Below are 22,613 nucleotides of genomic sequence, written 5' to 3'. Positions count from 1 at the left end.
TTTTTTATGCACGATCACAAATTGTCTTTTCTCTTGACGACAATATTATATACTTTCTTATGTTCTATTGACTGTATTATTACATTTATGAGATGTGGAACAACAATAAATCAAATCAAAAATAAATGCTGAGTACCGCTAGATAAAACTTGAATACTCCATAGCTAATAACCACAATTGAAACTGCTAGATATGCACTGCAAATATAAGTGTCTTCATGACTGATGTCTGAATTTTGTCTTGTTGCTGTTTTTTTTTGTAATCCCAAAGTCTCGTGCAATGTTTATACAATTTGTCGCATTTCTGCAATATTGTATACATGCATCGATCTTTCGTATCGTTGCTGTTAACTCGACTTACATTTCGCGTGCTTGAACATGGATTGTTTGTTTTGGGTTTTTTTTTTTTTTTTGGTCATATCTTATGATATTATCGTGCATTCCCTTATTCATTCATGAGAAGTCAAACACACAAGTAAGCATATTTTTAAAACAACCTGTACTGCAAAATCCGTTTACAAAATAAGTCAGAGCAATATATTCTAATGTAATCTACACCACATAATAACATAATCGTTAAGTTCTATGGAAGAATTCATTAGTTCATTATCTATTACTGTAGTTCACTTTCTTAAAGTTTCCAAATCAGCCACAGACCTGCAATCCGGGTCATCCGTATCCACTTCAGGTTGTCCATGTCATATTGCAGGCAATGAGACTGTGAAGTATACAATATCACCTAAAAGAAGAAGAAAAAATTACGCTTGAAACTTAACTGCTACTAGAACGAAGAGCATTGCTGATAGTAGACTAGCGCACGAAGGCTTGCTAACATCAGCAGATGAGTCTCCTTCCAGCAGTGAACCCACGGCGTTGCAGCCTAGCCACCACTTAGCTGTAGACCTGGGATAGCCTCGGTCGATCGTGAGGTCACGGTCGTTAAAGCGGTAGTACTTAGACCCGAAAAAGAAGTAAGTGCGACGATTACTGTACTGGAACGCCGTGTCCACCCCGTCGGGTAAGCCCCGCCAGACACTCATGTCGCGTGGGTAGCCAGAGTCCACACGCTGCGCTTTCATTGAGTATCGATAGTACTTGGAACCTGGTAACAAGAGAGACAAAAAGGACGACCTGGTAACAAGGGAGACAAAAAAGACGATCGTCCTATAGGACGATTTTTTTTTCATCTCATCTGCTTAAATCAGGCGCCATTTTCAACAAAGTTGTGAGAACGTTATATTGAGCCTGAAGCAGAAAAATGATGAGGCCCATCGCTTTCCTGTTCTACTTTAATTTGAGGCAAAACGCTAGACGTTATAATGTGAGGAAAAAAAAAAAACAATTGCGAGGAGACAACACTCGCACACTGCATTACTCCAACGAATTCCAGGTGTTACCGTCTCAAACTCTAGATATTCTGAAAGCTGACAGTGTGGCCAAGCTCTGTAGGCCCTATTACAGAAACACGACCAGCTGACATGTGAGTTTTGATAAATGTGTTCTATCAAACATCCCCCGATTTTCTGCTGGTGTCGAAACGAACATCCTTTCAATTTTCTGAATGTAAATGGACCATCACTTACCGCAAAATTGCAGGGAGTTTTCGCTACACGACGGGTGTATCACCCCTAAATGTAATATCAACGCTAAATGTAATATCGACTCTAAATGTAATACACCTTAACCCTAAATGTAATAACAACCCTTAATGTAATACATTTTAACGCTAAATGTAAGAATCGAGTCAACCCTAAATGTAATACACTTTAACCCTAAATGTAATAACCGGAGACAACCCTAAATGTAATACATGTCAACCCTAAATGTAATATCGACCCTACATGTAATACATGTCAACCCTAAATGTAATATCGACCCTAAATGTAATCCATCTTAACCCTAAATGTAATATCGACCCTAAATGTAATACACCTCAACCCTAAATGTATATAATAACAACCCAAAATGTAATACATTTCAACCCTAAATGTAATATCGACCCTAAATGTAATACATCTTAACGCTTAAATGTAATATCGACCCTAAATGTAATACATCTTAACGCTAAATGTAATAACAACCCTAAATGTAATAACAATCCTAAATGTAATTCATGTCAACCCTATTAAATATAATATATTCAATGCTTAATGTAATTACGACCTTAAATGTAATACACCTGCTTATAGAGAGGGTATAAGCAACGCAGAATATCGGGCAAAAGGTCGGGGGTATACGAAGGAGATATGACGCAACTTTCTCTCGCACTCTTGAAAGAACGACAACAGTTGCTTAGACTTGTTTTTTGTTGTTTACCCAGGTAAAAATCACACAGTCTTATTACATCCATTGTTTGCTGTAAAGTTAATTAGGTCCATGTGACACAGTTCTTAAATCTATTACCTTTATCATAAAACAATCACATAAACATTTCGTATTCCAATCTTTATTCAGTGTTCATTATTGCTTAGAGTCTTGTTAAAAAAGAAAAAATGGGCAAAAGTTAAGTCAGTTTGCCTTACTCATACATTCACATATCACAGGAAAGTCAATATACAAATGCTGACTCAAAGATGATAACAAGACATCTATTTCTTTTTACTTTACTGGCATTTTTAATCTATTTCGTGTACCCTCCCCACGACCAATAGCTACCAATTATCCCAGTTTCTTGTCACTAAATATAGTAGTGATTACTAGTAGTGAACAATGTCATGAGGCTAATATTTCGGACAGTGCTGCCATGTCAACTTGTGACAGATATTTCGTAATTGAAACATTACATAGATAATGATGGTTAGTAAAAAATTTGCGAAATCTTTCTAAATCTTTCTAATTTCTAATTTTCTCAATCTACTCGCTCTATCATTCCTTTCATCAGTAGGTATATGTTTTTTCTTGCAATATTATTCATATTCAGAATTTCCTTGCAAAGAATTTTTGCCCATTTTTTTTCTTTTTTCATCAAAACTTTAAGCAAACATGAATACTGAATGAAGATTGGAATACAAAATGTTTATGTGATTGTATGATAAAGGTATAGTTTAAAAAAAAACACTATGTTGAAAGTACCTAAATAACTTTGCAGCAAACAAAGGAATTAATAAGACTGTGTGATCTTTACCTGGGTAAACAACAAAAACAAATCTAAGCAACTATAATTGCTGCTCTTTCAAGAGCGCTATAAAGAGTTGCGTCATATCCCCGTCATATCCCCTTCATATACCCCCTGACCTGTTGCCCGATATTCTGCGTTGGTTACACTCTCTATAATGAGGTTTTTAAATTTAGGGTCGTAATATTACATTAAGCGTCAAGATGTGTCACATTTATAGGGTTGACATGAATTACATTTAGGATTGTTATTACATTTAGCGTTAAGAGGTGTTACATTTAGGGTTGTTATTACATTTAGCGTTAAGATGTATTACATTTAGGGTCGATATTACATTTAGGGTCGATATTACATTTAGGGTTAAAATTTATTACATTTAGGGTTGTTATTATATTTAGGGTTGTTATTACATTTAGGGTTAAGGTGTATTACATTTAGGGTCGATATTACATTTAGGGTTAAGATGTATTGCATTTAGGGTCGATATTACATTTAGGGTTAAAAAGTATTACATTTAGGGTTGATATTACATTTAGGGTTGACATGTATTACATTTAGGGACGATATTACATTTAGGGTCGATATTACATTTAGGGTTGACATCTATTACGTTTAGGGTTGTCTCCGGTTATTACATTTAGGGTTAAAATGTATTACATTTAGGGTTGACTCGATTATTACATTTAGCGTTAAAATGTATTACATTTAGGGTTGTTATTACATTTAGGGTTAAGGTGTATTACATTTAGGGTCGATATGACATTTAGCGTTGATATTACATTTAGGGGTGATACAACGGGAAGACCGAGTATACGCGGAAGCAATCAGATATGACAGTCCCCGTACTCGGACTCCCGTCCCCATTAAGCAGTTTCGCTTTCCTGTACAGGACTGGAGCGTATGGGCAAGATCGTTGATTGGCTGGCTGGCTGGCTGGCTGGCTGGCTGGCTCACTCGCTGCCCAACATCGGAACCGAACGCTATTTTGGCCGAGTACCTACTCGTTTTCCCCAGGACGGGACGCGACGTTTCTCGGCCATGATCATGCGCAGAAGCAAATTTTGCACACGGCACGCTCAACTCCCTGCCGCGTCGTGCTTGCGAAAACTCCCTATTATGTGAGTTCCGTTATTTTGCCAGATAGACCAGGAGCTGGCTGCTGGTCAATTTACCCCATCAAGCCCAAAAGGTTTGACCCCTCAAAGTTACTGGGGCCACCCCCCTCATTACAAAACTGGGCGTCAGCCTGATACCTGAGGGCGGGGTCGTCCCCCAGGGACCCCCCCCCCCAAAATGGCCCCCGGCGGGTGTAATTTACCCCATGGAGCCCATGGACCAAACCTGGTCTAAAAGAATGGCCTAGGGGTGTACATAATAAAAATATAAAAACTGACAAAATATCTGGTCGGGAAAGGAGTTGCCAGACCGTCCCCCCCTGGGCCCCCCCCCCCCCCCCCCCCCCCTGGCGGGTGTAATTTACCCCACGCAGCCCATGCACCAAACTTGGTCCAATGAAAGTACTATGGGTGTACATAATGAAAATATAAAAACTGACACGATATCTGGTTGGGAAAGGGGTTGCCAGATCCCCTCACCCCCCCCCCCCACCGCCCATTACGCCCCTTCGTGGGTTTAATTTAGCCAACAGCACCCATGGATCAAATTTGGCTGGGGGAAAGTAGGCCCCACTATGGGTGTGCAAAAAATAAAGATAAAAGCTGACAAAATATCTCACTTACAAAGAGTAATCAAACATATCCCCTACCTTTGCTACCCCCCCCCCCCATTTTTTAGTGTGAAGGGCCTATACCGTTTGGAGAGGTATGAATGAGCGTGTCATAAAAAGTAATAAATGGAACTTCTTGAATTAAGATGAAGTTATGACAACAGAAGCATTGTGTGTGTGTACATATATCCACATGCCCCATCCCACTCCCTCCCCCAAAAGAATGGAGTTATCAATATCTACACTAGAAACATACTCAGACAGTGCAGACCTTTGCCAAGCAGCTCATTTCCACCCATCCACACATGCTAAAAACTGCCAAATTTCCCATATAAAAGCCTTTTGCTTTTAAATGCCATCAACTTCCAGCTGTGTGGTAGTGCATTATACCTTGAGCACATGCCTTTACCTTTAGTGCGCATGTATGCAAACCTCAAAATCATGCAGCTTGAACTCCCAATTCCATTGATCTCATCTGCCATAAGATAAAAATCATCAAAATTTCATAAAGATTCCCGGATCACTACCAAAATTTATATTTATCATCTGTTTTTAAAATGTAATTGTGTTATTATCATCTTTTCATACAAGTTTCATCCAAATGTGTTCTCAACCTTTCAAGTTGTTTTGCATACAAACAATAATGCAGACAATACTATATATAAGTAACATAAAACCTCAAGTGGCAGAAATAATTACTCTGTATCCAACATCCTACAGTTCAACTGTGTTACCATGCATGTGGAGCAAGCTCATGTACAACAGTACAAGAAACTGTATACCTGTGATACAAAATTGTACATGCAGTGGGTGCATAGGCCATAGTGTGGTTAATTGCATGCAAATATTTGTATGTTGTATACATTTTACTTGTTGCATGCAATTATACATTTCGAAGATCGGCAACATGTGTATCATCAGTCTGCAAACAATAAAAAGGCGGTGCTTTCCTGACCTTGGTAAGTGAACTGGGCTTTCCTATTGTAGGTACTATACTGGTAGGCCCCTATGACAGTAGTACATGTATTTCATCACTGGATGACAATTGGTGTCAGTAACAGAGCAAACAAAGAAAGGTCAAGAGTCTAGATCTTGGACTAGATCTAAGTCTCAAATATGCTATGATATGGCTAGATATCTAACGTTAGACCTACATTTCCTATACATGCTATAGCTTGTAGAGTACCTAGTACTATTTGGCGAAACCAAATGAACTGGAACAGGGGATGGATTATCAGTGAGATGTAGTGTATCATGAGTCATAACTGAGAAACCAATAAATAGAACATCAATGTTCTCAGCCTATATAGGTTTAAGTGTCAAAGGTGTGCATTGCTTTAAATTTGCATAGAACACTTAAACCCTGAATTTGTTCAAGTCACTGCACTTCCTATCATTCATAGCTAGAGTCAAAAAGGCAGAATTATACTACATTTCAATTTCTCTATCTAATAGACAACTTTGACTTTAGGATTAGAAATAGCCCTATTAATTGCTATATGTATCATAAGTGTTGAAGATGCAGATGTTCCAGTGAATGAATACTTGCATTCCCTGTGTTGTAGCCTCTCCCAGGAGAGGCTGCAGTGCCAGTGTGGTGCAGGTAGTAGTCTTTGTGCAGACTCATTGACAACCAACAAAGGTTTGTACCTGTAAACTATGAGAGCTGCACAAGGTATAGAAAACAAACAACTGAAGTGAAAACAAGCTTACAAAATTGTATGTGTACTTTTGTCTCATACATCAGTGTAAACAAACTCAGAGTTGAGCATAAATACCGTAGCAATGCACAATTATAGCTTTGGCTCTAACAGAGGTGTAAGTGAATGACCTTTGGTACAGATTCCTATATTTTTGCAGGTATTTAAAATATTATCTTACTACCAATGGTTTTGATTTGCAATTTAAGCAATTTGAGGCTTCATTTGGGCACAGCTCTTCAATCTTAAGGCTCTCTGTCCATGTTTCTGGCATGGTAGACATGCTGCATGTACTGTAGCTTGTTAAGACATTGGTATCACAATATTTGCAACTTTAATCAGGCTGTCTGTTATTTCTTTTGCTATATTTAAAGAGAGTTTCAGATTATTGGCCTAATCTTCATACCCAATTCTGCAAGTATTCATTCACTGGAACATCTGCATCTTCAACACTTATGATACATATAGCTATTAATAAGGCTATTTCTAATTCTAAAGTCAAAGTTGTCTATTAGATAGAGAAATTGAAATGTAGTATAATTCTGCCTTTTTGACTCTAGCTGTGAATGATAGGAAGTGCAGTGACTTGAACAAATTCAAGGTTTAAGTGTTCTATGCAAATTTAAAGCAATGCACACCTTTGACACTTAAACCTATATAGGCTGAGAACATTGATGTTCTATTTATTGGTTTTTCAGTTATGACTCATAATACACTACATCTCACTGATAATCCATCCCCTGTTCCAGTTCATTTGGTTTCGCCAAATAGTACTAGGTACCCTGTACTCTACAAGCTATAGCATGTATAGGAAATGTAGGTCTAACGTTAGATATCTAGCCATATCATAGCATATTTGAGACTTAGATCTAGTCCAAGATCTAGACTCTTGACCTTTCTTTGTTTGCTCTGTTACTGACACCAATTGTCATCCAGTGATGAAATACATGTACTACTGTCATAGGGGCCTACCAGTATAGTACCATGGAGCTACAAAATTGTTTGTAGCTCCATGATAGTACCTACAATAGGAAAGCCCAGTTCACTTACCAAGGTCAGGAAAACACCGCCTTTTTATTGTTTGCAGACTGATGATACACGTGTTGCCGATCTTCGAAATGTATAATTGCATGCAACAAGTAAAATGTATACAACATACAAATATATGCATGCAATTAACCACACTATGGCCTATGCACCCACTGCATGTACAATTTTGTATCACAGGTATACAGTTCTTGTACTGTTGTACATGAGCTTGCTCCACATGCATGGTAACACAGTTGAACTGTAGGATGTTGGATACAGAGTAATTATTTCTGCCACTTGAGGTTTTATGTTACTTATATATAGTATTGTCTGCATTATTGTTTGTATGCAAAACAACTTGAAAGGTTGAGAACACATTTGGATGAAACTTGTATGAAAAGATGATAATAACACAATTACATTTTAAAAACAGATGATAAATATAAATTTTGGTAGTGATCCGGGAATCTTTATGAAATTTTGATGATTTTTATCTTATGGCAGATGAGATCAATGGAATTGGGAGTTCAAGCTGCATGAATTTGAGGTTTTGCATACATGCGCACTAAAGGTAAAGGCATGTGCTCAAGGTATAATGCACTACCACACAGCTGGAAGTTGATGGCATTTAAAAGCAAAAGGCTTTTATATGGGAAATTTGGCAGTTTTTAGCATGTGTGGATGGGTGGAAATGAGCTGCTTGGCAAAGGCCTGCACTGTCTGAGTATGTTTCTAGTGTAGATATTGATAACTCCATTCTTTTGGGGGAGGGAGTGGGATGGGGCATGTGGATATATGTACACACACAATGCTTCTGTTGTCATAATAACTTCATCTTAATTCAAGAAGTTCCATTTATTACTTTTTATGACACGCTCATTCATACCTCTCCAAACCGTATAGACCCTTCACACTAAAAAATGGGGGGGGGGGTAGCAAAGGTAGGGGATATGTTTGATTACTCTTTGTAAGTGAGATATTTTGTCAGCTTTTATCTTTATTTTTTGCACACCCATAGTGGGGCCTACTTTCCCCCAGCCAAATTTGATCCATGGGTGCTGTTGGCTAAATTAAACCCACGAAGGGGCGTAATGGGCGGTGGGGGGGGGGGGGGGGTGAGGGGATCTGGCAACCCCTTTCCCAACCAGATATCGTGTCAGTTTTCATATTTTCATTATGTACACCCATAGTACTTTCATTAGACCAAGTTTGGTGCATGGGCTGCGTGGGGTAAATTACACCCGCCAGGGGGGGGGGGGGGGGGGGGGGGCCCAGGGGGGGACGGTCTGGCAACCCCTTTCCCGACCAGATATTTTGTCAGTTTTTATATTTTTATTATGTACACCCCTAGGCCATTCTTTTAGACCAGGTTTGGTCCATGGGCTCCATGGGGTAAATTACACCCGCCGGGGGCCATTTTGGGGGGGTCCCTGGGGGACGACCCCGCCCTCAGGTATCAGGCTGACGCCCAGTTTTGTAATGAGGGGTTGGCCCCAGTAACTTTGAGGGGTCAAACCTTTTGGGCTTGATGGGGTAAATTGACCAGCAGCCAGCTCCTGGTCTAAGAGCATTGAACGACATAACCATTATGGTCTCACCTGTGATAAAATAAACCCGATTATTTCCGCTCCAGACAAAAGCCGCAGACACGTTATCAGGAATTCCTTGAAATTCTTCAGAAATTGGCTTTGGATAACCTTGGTCGATGTCTGTGTTTGTCAGACGCCAGCACTGACTGCCCTGCGGTAAAGGAAACACCAGTCGCCACCAGTTTGAGATCATCTACAAGATTTAATTTCTGACAACATCACGAGAGTTTATCATATCTCTAATCAGGTGAACCTTTCCTTCCAGAGATATTAACTACTCAACAACCATCTGATACCAAACGCGTATCTATGTCTACCCCGTAAATAAGTTAATAACAATATTAGGAATGCTACACCTCAGGTTGTCAAGTTTGGTATCTCTCTTAACGCCTTCGTTGATCTGCACTCTTCCTTGATTTTTGTCTGCTTATACGTATCAGTAATTTGAAATTTCCTCTGAGGTTTAATAGCTATAGGTTATAGGAAAATCACTCTTGAATTCATGGTTCATGCTTCTTCTTTTTCCATCATCACCCGATCCCTCTGTATCTCGAGAACCCTAATATGCCCACGCTCAGTCTTATAAAAAGCTTCTATCTCACTATTATACACTGATTTCAATATTGCTATCATAACAAAGTTTGGCACAAAGTTGCATCCGTGCTCGATATCTTTTTCTGCACATTTTTGATCTCTACTGATGGGGCCTACACGTAACGAGTTTGCTTTTATAGATCCCATCAAATTTTTCTAGAATTTTAACTTATAGATTTAAATTTTAGCAAAAAAAGCTGCTGAAAACTGCTTATCCAATGAAGGCGAGCCAATGAAGTAAAATGGAGTCAAAAGGGGCCTGAGCTTGCGATCCTAGCAGAATCTTCGTCAGAGGCAAAATGACAAACAGGCAGGGAAAGCAATCACATATAATGACTTCACAACAAGAACAGACAGGGACAGGCTGGGTACACAAAACAAAGAAAACAAAGGAGAGGGTGGGAAGTCATGGGCAAGGAGCCCAACAGGTAAAGGGAGGGGATTAGAGCGAGCAGGAGGGTGGACAGACAAAAGGCAGAGGAGAGCGGACAGACAAAAGGCGGAGGAGGGTCAGTAATGATCATAAGGATCAAGGAGGCAACCATTGAAGGAAAGGATGAATAGGGAGGCAACATCAAAGAAAATAAGGAACACCAGAAGGATATGGAAAGGGAAAGAGTGAAAAAAGCAACAGCAAGGGAAAGGGGGGGGGGGGGGCTGAACAAACAGGGAGCCCTAAAGGTGTACCAGGAGGAGGCAACAAAAGGAAGTAATCAAACATATCAAAGTATATACACATATAGTAATGGCAAAAGTGACAATGGAATAACAGTAATGAAAAAATAATAATAATAATTAATATATATATATATATATATATATATATATATATATATATATATACAGATAGATAGATAAAAGAAATAAAATAAAGCACATGTGAAAATTAGGGGAGAGAAAATTGTATACATGTATGTAGATAAGCAGGCAGGGCAAAATAAGCACAAGTATGTATAAACAAACAAACCTAGTGTGTGTATGTGTAGGCGGAAAAGGCTGTATAAAAAAGATTCGGGCTATAGGAAGGAATAAATTGGGGAAAAAAGGATCTGCAAATGAAAAAAGCGCAAAGAGAGAACAAAATGAAATTAAAAAATGAAAAAGAGAAAAATAATAATGGTGGTAATAATAATGAAAAAATAAAGGTGGTTAGTCATTTTAAATTTAGTCAGATTTAAATTTTGACAAACTGACCGACAAACTGACCCTCATATTCTATGCTAGAACATTTGCATTGAACAACCAAGCTGGATGTCATATAGTCATTTTATGTTGTTATATTTGATGCATTTTTTATTTGATAAATATGAACATTGATTGAATAGAATGAAAACCCCGCATTGAACAAGAAAGCTCTAGTTATAAGAGACAAGGACATAATACGCACACAATTATATCTCAACCGCATACAGCCAAAATATAATGTCTATCCGATGTTGGTTATAGTTTGAGAGAATTGAAACGCACAAACCTTAAAGATATATGTTTTCTTGTTAACGCTGTAGTACATGGCAGCATCTAGATTCGTTGGTAATCCATCGAAGATATCTCCGATAGCAAATGGGCCCGTTACAGAACGCCCGACACGCCGAAACACCTGAGTCTCTAACGAATAGAAATACGTATACATTCACAGGAAAGGGAAAAAAAAAGCTATAAAGAATGCTTGTGTATCGTAGTAACAGAAAATTCGACCAAGGTGAAATGAATGTAATCGCCGGCAGACGAACTACGGTTTTCATTCTTGAACTTACGCATTTACAGACATACTCTGTTAATTACTGATTGGGTGAAAAAGTCATTTTTTTAACGTAGCTCCAAGGGGAATTCCATGCCAGTTAGAAGTTTGCCTGATAAGAGGTGATGACATCATCAGCTCACTCTTTCGCATCTTTATATCATCTTTTCGAGAACTGTTTTGCAAAAAAAAAAAAAAAAGAAATGCAAAACTTCACAATTTCATTGTATCCCTTCCAATTTTGATCAAATTTTCACTGTCCTGTGTATGCAATGTTACTATTTTCCCGGCCAACTTGTAACTAGTGCGGAATTCTTCTTTAAGTGGCTGTCTGCTTGCTAACATTCGTGAATGATATAGCAAACAAAGTGAAAGAAAACAAACAGTCAAAGAAAATAAAACAAAAAAATAAGCGAACGAACAAACAAACAAACATGTATTGAAGTATACATGATAGCAAGTCTTTTTAAACAACTTTTCCTCATTGAATCTCGAAACAAACTTTGTGGGGGGGGGGAGAGTTGTTGATTTTTTTTCGCTTCTGTTCTGTTTTTGTTTTGTTTTTCTTTGTTTTGTTTTGTTTTTTCAAATGCAACACTTGTATTCTTGTCCTATCAACCAGCAGAAGAAAAAAAAAAACAAGAACGTACCGGTTGCTATGTATGTGCTTCCATCACTGGTGCGGAAGACTGTTTTCACGTTGTCATGGCAGACTTCTTCGGACGGTCTATCATCTTCACCTACGAGATAGATGTTCAGAATTTAAGTAGGATTTTGTTCAGTATACACTTGTCGCCTTAATCGCATTTGTCATGTCCCTCGAAAATCAGACTGTCAGGGGCTCTAGCATTAATGTTAGGAAACTGTAATTCCATCTAGAGTCAGTCCCAGCATAGATTTCTTCAAAGTATCAAGGAATACCTTAGATTCACTGTTTGTAAATGTTGCATTGGCAGAATGGACTCAGCCCACGAGTCCGACACCCACGAGTCACACAATCCACGAGCTCGACATTGAAAATAGGGTCCATGCAGCCTATGAGCTCGACACTATACGCAAAAAGGTCTGAGAGTCCGACACAAGGCAAACAAGGCCCACGAGTCTAGCACCATGGGCAAATAGTAACATGAGTTCTTCACTATAGGCAAATAAGTCTCATGAGTCCGACTCTATACGCTGAAAAGACCAGCGAGCAGTTTCTTCTCGTTTCATCTACACATGGACTCAGTTTGGAAGGTATAAATCAGTTCATGCAATAAGAAATTAGCAAGAGATCCTATGGGTCTAAAGCGCTCACGTGAGCATAATGATATTCACGCATTTTTGCAGATTATTACCTAAAGAGAACAAAGCAAACTTGGGGGTCTATTGGGAATGAGGGGGGGGGGGAGCGTTGTATCGATTTTTACAATTTAACACACTGGCAATACCTGCGAAATTTGCTTTAAAAAATTAGAATGCGTTTGTTAAATGAAAATCAAAATATGAAAGCTGGGTCCAATGCGGTCTCGGCTCTAAAGGGAACACCCTGATCTGGCATAAAAAAATTGAAAGTAGGCCTGTACATCACTAACGTTCATTGCATTTACTCAGAGCATTTCTGGTTTTATTTAAGTTTTTTTTTCAAGATGTTCTTATTTGGGGGGAACTGGGGCCCGGTCACCACTGTAGTTGCTCTTTGTGATCATGGTACCCTAATCTCTCAACCCTAGCCACTTAACCAAATTGAGATTCTGTCATCCTAGCAGTTCTACCAGCCAATTTTGGTGACAATCTGTCTTGGGGTTTTGAAAACTAAGCCAAAAAGAAAGAATTAAAAAACCTACATCACGACAAATTCAGAACAGAACTTGACACATATAATATAAGATAATTGTAACGGCGCGGCCTGTGAAATCAAATATGCTACAAGCCATTGTAACACACTCTGTCTGTCTCCCCGACTACGGTAGTACAAAAGAAAAGTGACCATATGCCTCAAAAAATGTTGCAAGATAGATCACATGTTTACGGATTCACATCCCGCAAGGTACCGTAGAGAGATCGAATGCCTGCGATGTCGTCGTTATGTAAATTGAAGTTAGGATCGTAGCCGCTGTAGTAGGGCGCCATCACAGCTCCCGAAATGGATGAATGACCAAGACCCAGGCTGTGACCGAGCTCATGAGTCGCCACTTGCAGAAGGTTGATGCCTTGCAATGTGGAAATATTGAAGGAAGCACAGCATTTAGTGTAAAAACATCTTGCAGCAGCAATATCTGAGGGGTTTTCTTGATAGCATTATGTTCAATAACACGTCTACATGGCGACATTCAGTTTAAATCAGGATCACCACAGTCATGCTGTGCATTGTTTTATTCTAACAAAATATAAATTGAGTGTATCTCGGGCAACGATTTCGTTCTTTCCATTAGTACATGTCACATTTTCATTCCAAGGTCCCTTATAGAGAGACGATTACTGAGTACTTATTCCATAACTTATTTCAAGAATCTTCAGCTCTTATAAAATAAAATTGGGAGCATTAGATCAGTTATTCATTATTGCCCCATAGTATCCAAACTGCCCTTTGACAGTACAAAGCGTAATACCGTTCTACGGAACAAAACCACCCTCTGTTAGTTTTTAGAGGTACATTTACGTACTGTGCGTACATGCTGTAGGCCTACTGTAAGTAAAGGTGATTGGCTTCCATTTTCAAGCATGACCGCATGACACATATTCTCGGCCATATTCATTTCTTTCGCTGCCCGTCATATCAAACGATGTCGTCACTCTAAAGATCTGTTGGCCTGTGTGCACGGTCGGTGTGGTATAGCTTGGCTTAAAATACGCCTTGTAAGAATCCTCTGAATAAAGATATGGAGTGATATTTATCGACAGAATTATGCCATAAATTCTTGATGTTTCATTGACTAATATAAGCATCGATTTCAATCAAAACAGCTCACTGAATCTGAAAGGTACTCTTGTCTATATTTTTAGGCCTGATATTTTCACCAAATGAAAGTAGAATTTACTCGTTCTCTTTTGCATTATCAAAGCGTTTTTAATTTTCGCTTCGATAAGTCATGCTAATTGACATCAAATCAATAGATAAACAACGTCAACGCAACCAATTTCGGATTAGAATTCATAAGGATTTTGACAAAATAATTACTTCGAAATTGCTGCCGAATGCAAACCCTGATGGATGAAGGTTACTTCGACATAATATTAACATTGATTTTAAAAGTTTGGGTGTTACAAATAATGATATTACTCCAATCTGTTGTTTTTTAAAATGTTTTATTTTTAATCCTAAAACTGTATCCTTCAGAAAGTTTGTTTAATAGCATCGATGCTGACTTAAAATAAAAAGTTTGCAGGGTTATCGGCCACAGAAGTATAGACTATCGTTCCTTTAACGTTTGGGGAGGTTCTTTGATTCACATCGGTGCTCAACCGATGAAACCTCCGAGATTTTACGGCAGAAATTTGCAGCGAAATATCCACGTATTTATTCAGAGGTTTCATACTAGACGTATTTTTAACCAGGCTACAACACAGGCAGATTGAGACCAGCAGATCATAGAGTCGCGCCGTCTGTTGAAGGGCAGCCATAGAATGAAAAATATTGATGAGAAAACACCGCATGCTAGACTAGGTTTCCATAGCGCGAAGGGTGACCCGTGTCAAACTCGGTGGCAATGCAAATGTCAATGGCAACGCACACAATTTTTTTTTTTGTCGGCAGTTTTGATAATTATTGTGTGACTTGTCTAGTGCAATCGCAGTCGACCGAGTAAAATTTTGCCTGATGCTATTTTTCTAAAACAAATATGACCGGCTTTTATTCGGGGCGTTGTAGATATCTTACCCTTCGGGCTCTCCATTTCGTGCTATGTGTGTATGTTGTATCAAGAAGGTACTAGGCAAGCCTCCTCCTTGCAGGAGATAGTATGAGACAATTATGTATAATATATAATCGAGACAATGTCTCAGTCGAAAGCTTTCCACCAGCCGGCATCCTGCAACATCTTCTGTCATCATTGCATTGTCTCGATTATAATTCTTCCTAAGATGACAGATGACGGATCTAAAAGTACTTTGACATGCCTGATTTCATTACCTCGTTTATTTTTTTATATCATCTATACAATGGTTTAAAAAAACCCACACACACATAAAGCAGAAAATAAAAATATGATCCCCCAGGACATCGTTGGAAATCGGTATTCCACCCACATTACGGAAACATAGAAGAAATCGAATGCATTATGAACAGCGCCAACGGTACAATACAATACAATACAATACAATACAATACAATACAATACAATACAATACGATGCAATACAGTATAAAACCACGTATCACAGTTCATTCTGATCAGAAGGTGGCTTATTCATAGCATTTTGGAACTTTTAACATGACGGATGAAAAAAGAAATGATGGGATTTTTGTCCTAAATCTTATACTTAATCTAGAATATTTGATTTGACGTTCACCTGAGGCTCTTTCATGAGTGAACGGCTCGTCCTTATCAAAGTGAACGTCCCCTCCTATATCGTCTGGGCTTGGAAAGAAGGCATGAGCGAGAACTCCGTTTCGTCCGTCAAAATTGCTGCCATCACCATGGTCCCATTGTAAAAAGTCCATTACGATCTCCACATCAACAGCGGGGTCTGTTACCTCAGTGAAGGTCAGTGATGAGGAATCACTCCAGAGCTTGAATGCACTCCTTAAAATTTCATTGAGAGAGTGAATCTTGTAAGAACCATCAAGGCGCCACTTCAAGTCCTTGTTCGGCCACTTGTAACCCTTCGTAGCTGTGTAACGTCGCTTTCGGGCGGATACGGTGGCATCTTTCTCCACATCGGGCCTACCACATCGGGGCAAGTTCATCATTTCGTAGGTTTTTCCATCCAGCTTTCCTGACGCGACATACAAAAACAATCATTGTTGTGATGCTAATCATCTAATGTGGTATCCCCGCTCTACATTCTAGTGAATTGTTTAGCCTTCGCACGTGTCAAATATCGTTTTTAGATTTGCTTGATTTTGTTCAACATCCAATCTTATGATTTCGGCTGTACTCAAAATCACATTCCAGAATCTAAAATTAAAAATAACTTCTCAAACTGACAAAAGTAAGAATGCCATTTAAGAAGGTAAGAATGCTCTCTAAAAAAATCGAGTGAAAATATTCACTCTTGAAGGAGTGAATAAAAAGAGAGTGAATTTAGAGTGAAATTGGAGTGAATTTAGAGTGAAAATGTTCATTTTCTCTCATTTTGGAGTGACCTCAGGGATCACTCGAAGATTTTGGAGTGATCCCTGACGTCACTCTAAAACGAGTGAAAATGAACATTTTCACTCTTAATTCACTCCAATTTCACTCTAAATGGACTCTTTTTTTTGTATTCACTCCTTCAAGAGTGAATATTTTCACTCGAATTGTTTAGAGAGTGAATATGGCCAACGCCCTGCCTTCTGCACGCTATGCCGGCCATTACGCAGTTATTACACTATGTCTACCTCCCCCCCCCCCCCCGTAAACATCCCGCTTAATGTCACAACAGTGCTGCTAGCGATACTACGCCCATTCTAGCAACTATAAAAACAACAAAGAATGGGAAGAACTACATATTCTCTGCTTTTCTCACTGACGTTTTCTAGAGTCACCCAAAGTGTTTCTGGTATAAAAATGTGCTGAAATTAATGGTAAATAGCGCCCTAACCTTTTGTGTTATTAAGAGTACCCCGTGTCATCTATAGGACACCATGTTTGGAACACTCGTCACCAAGGAGTTTGGAAGACTTATCGTAGTGAACGGCATTTATATTTTATGAAGATAAGCTAAGTCATGTCATGGGGTCATTTGTCACAAATGTAAACTGATATAAAAGTATAATTGTATTTGTCACTGACTCCACTAGTTCGGGGGGGGGGGGGGGGCAACGAAACATTCTCATGGGCGTCGGGAAAACTTTGTCTTGACTGAGTTGTCCCTCTCTACTCCTGGAAAAAGTATTATGGTGGAGAATTAAATGTGCTTTTTACGAAATGCATGTTGACCAAAAACTCTTCACACGAAGACACTAACTCACTGTAAGGTGCTCGTCTAAAATGGGGCTGAGAAGAGTAATCTGAATAACGAACACCATTATTACTTCTAACATTGCAAAGAAAAAAAAAACTAACACTATATCTGACATCTAAAAGCGCAGAAAAGTAATGTTTACTCATTCTTACCGGTTTCGTTTATGTGATAAAACTTCTGGAAGTTTCTCAGGGCATCAGCCTCAATTTGCAGAGATGAAGGCATGCCATTGGAGAGTTGGTCATCGCGCAGGTAACTATACGTCCTGAGGAAGGCCTGTGACACGAGCAAAGATATTGATGACAGGATTGTGGTCAGTCACGTAAGTGGTTGATGATAGAAGAGAGAGTTAGTTCGATGCGTATATATAAGTTTGTCATCGTTGGATGTTCCAGCAACAAAATCATATTTTTGATTAGTACTGATTGATTGATTGATTTGAGTTCATTTTCATTTTGTGTTCACTTAAGAAACAAACTTTACTGCATAACAATTATAATAGCAATAGTTTTCATGACGTAAAAGGTATTTTAGCAACAAATGATATTACGAAATAGCAATAAGAACAAAAGAATTCGTTTGTGTGTGTGTGGGGGGGGGGGGGTAAAATTGAAAGGAAATCTTGTGTACTTAGCCCCCCCCCCCCCCAAAAAAAAAAAAAGGGGGGAAGGGCTCATGAAAAGCATAATACCAAAATGGTTTAAATAAAAAAGCTTGAAGTTTATGACAAAGAGAAAGGAAGATAGGGTAAGAATTTAAATAGAGGAGATAGACAAGCAAAGTTGAGATGGGACGAGGTGGAAAGAGCAGAGGGGATACAGCAGGCAGATTCGGGTAATTTCAAACAGAAGATCTTTGTTGTAATCTATTTCTGAATTACCTCTTAAATGTAATCAGACTAGAGTCCAGTGGCCAGCATATAGAGACAGGGGAACCTCTTTCCAGTATAGGATTAATTGGACAACAGATCGGTCTCAGCTTGATACAGCAAACCGTTGCATTTTTATAGACTTCTAATGTAGACTTACTATTTGACACTACACACTATTTGTCACCTGAAGATCCATTTTTTCATTCTCTTGTTGACAAGATGATTTAAGATGATTCAACCTGAAAGCATCATTCCCATTTCCATTTCCATTAAAGATGAAATCTATTGCGTTGGATCAACCATTCAATATGCGTATGTGACAGCCAACTTTTGTCTACTACTAGTCAGAATTGGGGATTACAGTGATTTAAATTGAACAAGGGCGTTGATCCATTTTCATAATTTGATTAAGGGCGAACTTTGAGGACATGTGCAAGGAGTCGAAGCAACGAGCGGCGGGTGGAGGGGGGGGGAATGGGAGGGGGACACCTCCCTCCTTTTCCATTTTCAGAATTGAAATTGCACACTTAGAATGTTTCGGAAATTGTATCTAAAAACAAGAAATAAATATTCAAGGAAACTTAGATGGCTACGTCGTATTGTCTGTAACTTGCTTTTCAGCGTGTTTCGTCTTCACTGTACAAATTTATATGGACGTGGAGCGAGCGGAGGACAGGTCTCACAGGATTCTGTAATAATCCTTACCTATATAATGATAATAATAATAATAATAATAATAATAATTATTATTATTATTATTATTATTATTATATGGCGCTTTATACTGGTGTTTTTAAGCGCACTGGTGCTATTCATTAAAAAAAAGACTAGAAAACACAATAACATTAGAACAATGCAAAAACAAAATTACAGTCACAAAACAAGAAGAAAAAACGATACATGTGAAATAATGATACAATAATTAATAAATATATGTATAAGATATTATTCCACATCCCAAAATAAAACCATCTGGATTTCACATCCATACTGTATTAATTCAGATAAACCAGTACAATTACATCTTTTCCGACCGTCAACATGGTGACGTAAATAATGAAAGATCATGCTATTTTTTTTTGTCATTGATACGTTCAAATCATCGCGAATGATTTGACTTGATCATACGTCTTTTCCAGCCCTGTTATTCCCTTGAGTATGATAGGCCTATCTTGTCTTTTTTTCCTTCGTGACAAATTTCAAGGTATTCCAATGCTGTGTTTCTTTGCTTTTTCTTTTTCCTTCCAGAAAATCATCATCGAAATTTAATGCCACTTTAAAAGGAGGCTCATGTCTTATCAATATCAGATTGTAAAGCACTCATATTACATTAATTATACTCTTACAAAGGGGTACATGCATATCATCGACGCCTGATTTGGTAGTAAACATTTGGTATCAAATTGATGACAGTCTTTCTAGATATGAGGCTTCTTTTTACACACAAGTTCTGAATTTATTTGTTTCCTCCGTTTTATAGAATCACTTCTTTTACGATTTGACGTAGGTATGATAATAATCAAAATGACATAAAATAGCAAAGGTAATGTATAATTATGATTGAGAGATCGCAAAAACCTATGTTTTTTTAACGTACACACAAGAATCCCACCAAGTTCGTACAATTTGCGGCATGTTGGTTCCAAGGTTTTCAGTTCGGTTGATGACATTCTAGAATGCACCGATAATGTTTTCTTAAGAAAACGCAGAAAAGAAAGAGCATTTTGCAGTGTTTAACGCCATGCCTCCATCAATCATCATGATTATTGTCAAGAAATGCATCTCTTGGATATCTTAATAATAAAATTGGATTTATTCGAGGATGTGACTAAAGTAAAAGTAGCATCTTACCATTGCTTGAGCGGGGTTCTCGATTTCTGCTGCAAGACAATTCAGTGCGCCAGACATAATAAGGGGCAAAAGAAACCAAACTTCCATTCTAAATAGTCGAAGTGAGCCTGGAAAAGTTAGATGAAGTACAGTGCAACTCAAAAGCAAGATTTTACCACTCGCATGAAATGGACACACACATAGGGTAACTATATATGCACACACAGTGTTAGCAGTTACAACTTCATGGGGATTTGATGATAGCCTCTTGGAGCAAAGACATGCTTTCATGCGACGCGTCAATTATATTATGTTGTATTCGCGTAAAATCATCTCAAATATGTGTGCTTTGCTTAGGTGTGACGTGGGTATAACATTTAGTGCAAAGAACTCTCATGGTAACGCCTTTTCCAATGATTCAGTTCGTCTCTTTGTAATAGTAATTAAACCAAAGCAATCTACGATTTATTGATACACATGACGTGGTTTATGTTTTATTCAGATCATTACACACCAGAAAATAGGTTAAGTAGCAATAATACCTAATGATTTTCAACTTAATTGATCACAAAATTCCTCACTAATGATACCACCACATTCCACCTACTGATCTGTCCCATTTACATCATTTTCGACCCAATTCAATGGTTTTCTTTTCACTACATCAAACACAGGCATGCCCACAATAATCTATGCATGTCTGAACGAAAGACGTATTGCAATTATATTGTTATAAAGAAGGAATGTGTATGGAGAGAATAAGGGACAAAATAAAACCTTATCAATTGCGCCCTGTATTTCCATATCACAGCCACTGCACCCGTCTGTAGATTACTCTTTGATTTATCTCACAAAGCATTCTGTCACTCTTCTGTTTTTCTTCTTCTTAACAGTCCCCTTTCCCTCCTTACTCTCGGTCAGTCAAGGTGTATGTTTGCATTACCAAAGAGGTTCTTGACGAGCTGAAACATCTTTGGTTTGCATCATCTCGTAAACAATGAGAACACAGTGAGGAAAATACCACCCTGCAGACTGACAAAAAGATTGCATACACTGCGTGTATAATATAACATTATTTTCACATTTGGCGCTAGATTTAACCTAATTACATTGGCGATGAAAAGCCCGGATTACGGCACACGAATAGATAATTTAGTGACATTGTCAAATATATAGCATAAAAAAGGGGCCCCTGACATCAAAGTTCATGTTGAGTTTCTCTGATGAAAATATGAATATAAGAAAAATTTGAAAAAAAAAACCCGTTTGCTATGATTATGTTCCACGAATATTTGATTATGTCATATCTAATTTTATCTGCACCAACTATGCTCCGCCCCCGCCTTAAATAAATTCTCTCCTGCCATGCTGGCATCAACAACAACGAAAACGACACCCACAAAAAAGAGCCGAAATAAACATCAGAATACTTAATATCAGCCACGTTCACATGCACGGTCACTCTATCATCATCAAGTGGCAAATTAACAAATTTGTTTAGTGCATAATATGGCGCTGATTATCAATAACGTAATGAGCTAACAGGAAGTGCATGCAATGACCACCATGTCGTGCATACCGAGCATTTTATTCACCAGAAAAAATTCTCGTCTTCCACGCCTTCTGATGGTACTCTTCATTTTGGAGACGAACTTCAGCTCAAAAAACAAAAACATCAACAAAGAAAGATAGCAATTTAGATCAACAGTGAGGCAAGTACAGGGAAGTGGGTGCCATTTATTCTGAATGGTTTATATCTTAATTTTCTGTTTCCTTTTATCCCGTCTCTTTCTTCCCTTTTCTCTCATTTTCTCTTTCTCGTTTATAGTAAGTGAGCAGTTTTTTTCAATACGGCTACAAGGTTATCCTGTTCCGAACCGTCTAGGCAGCCAGGGATCGAAGACTTTCATCGTTGCGTTATACCTATTCCTTGCTTAATTGGATGGTGCACTTTATTCTTGCGATGTCTTATCTCAGCATACGGACCAATCTTGGCCTGTTACCAAGTGATATTTTTGATAATCATGCTGTCACTGCCTATTTCTTACGGAATAATGAATATTGCAGTTTTATCTGTGTTATCGTATTGTAAATATACTTGGGACGAGGAATACTTGTTGTTGTTGTTGTTCTTCTTCTTCTTCTTCTTCTTCTTCTTCTTCTTCTTCTTGTGGTGTGTGTGCTTGTATGTGTGTGTGTGTGTGTGTGTGTGTGTGTGTGTGTGTGTGTGTGTGTGTGTGTGTTAGGGGGTGATGGGTGGCTGGTTCGTCTTCCTGCTCACAATGGGTGTTAAGGGACACTCGAAAAATTTCGATTTCCATATTTTCATTAACCGA

At 38.4% G+C, this 22,613-nt stretch overlaps 1 protein-coding gene across 1 annotated transcript; it reads right to left on the bottom strand.

The window, feature by feature from the left end:
- Positions 1 to 757: 757 nt before the first annotated feature.
- LOC139733380 (matrilysin-like) lies at positions 758 to 20,355 on the bottom strand. The gene is made up of 6 exons (XM_071644214.1): positions 20,299 to 20,355; positions 17,729 to 17,852; positions 15,981 to 16,406; positions 13,524 to 13,682; positions 12,141 to 12,230; positions 758 to 1,101 (listed from the first exon to the last, which is right to left on the bottom strand). Exons 1-6 carry the CDS (start codon positions 20,353 to 20,355, stop codon positions 758 to 760), a joined length of 1,200 nt encoding a protein of 399 aa, XP_071500315.1.
- Positions 20,356 to 22,613: the final 2,258 nt, after the last annotated feature.

The sequence above is a fragment of the Diadema antillarum genome, unplaced genomic scaffold, assembly GCF_040938485.1.
Source record: "Diadema antillarum isolate AM-2024a unplaced genomic scaffold, OU_Dant_1.0 seq00000472_RagTag, whole genome shotgun sequence".
Classification (NCBI taxonomy): Eukaryota; Metazoa; Echinodermata; class Echinoidea; order Diadematoida; family Diadematidae; genus Diadema; species Diadema antillarum.
The sequence above is the reverse complement of the archived record's forward strand: the minus strand, read 5'-3'. Positions and strand labels throughout refer to the sequence as shown.

Coding starts and splice junctions, on each gene's coding strand:
- LOC139733380 (XM_071644214.1), bottom strand. CDS start 20,355: ATGTCTGGCGCACTGAATTGTCTTGCAGCAGAAATCGAGAACCCCGCT. Junction 13,683..15,980: donor CACTCATGAAAGAGCCTCAG/GTGAACGTCAAA, acceptor CCACATTGCAAG/GCATCAACCTTCTGCAAGTG. Junction 12,231..13,523: donor AGGCATTCGATCTCTCTACG/GTACCTTGCGGG, acceptor TCTATCTCGTAG/GTGAAGATGATAGACCGTCC.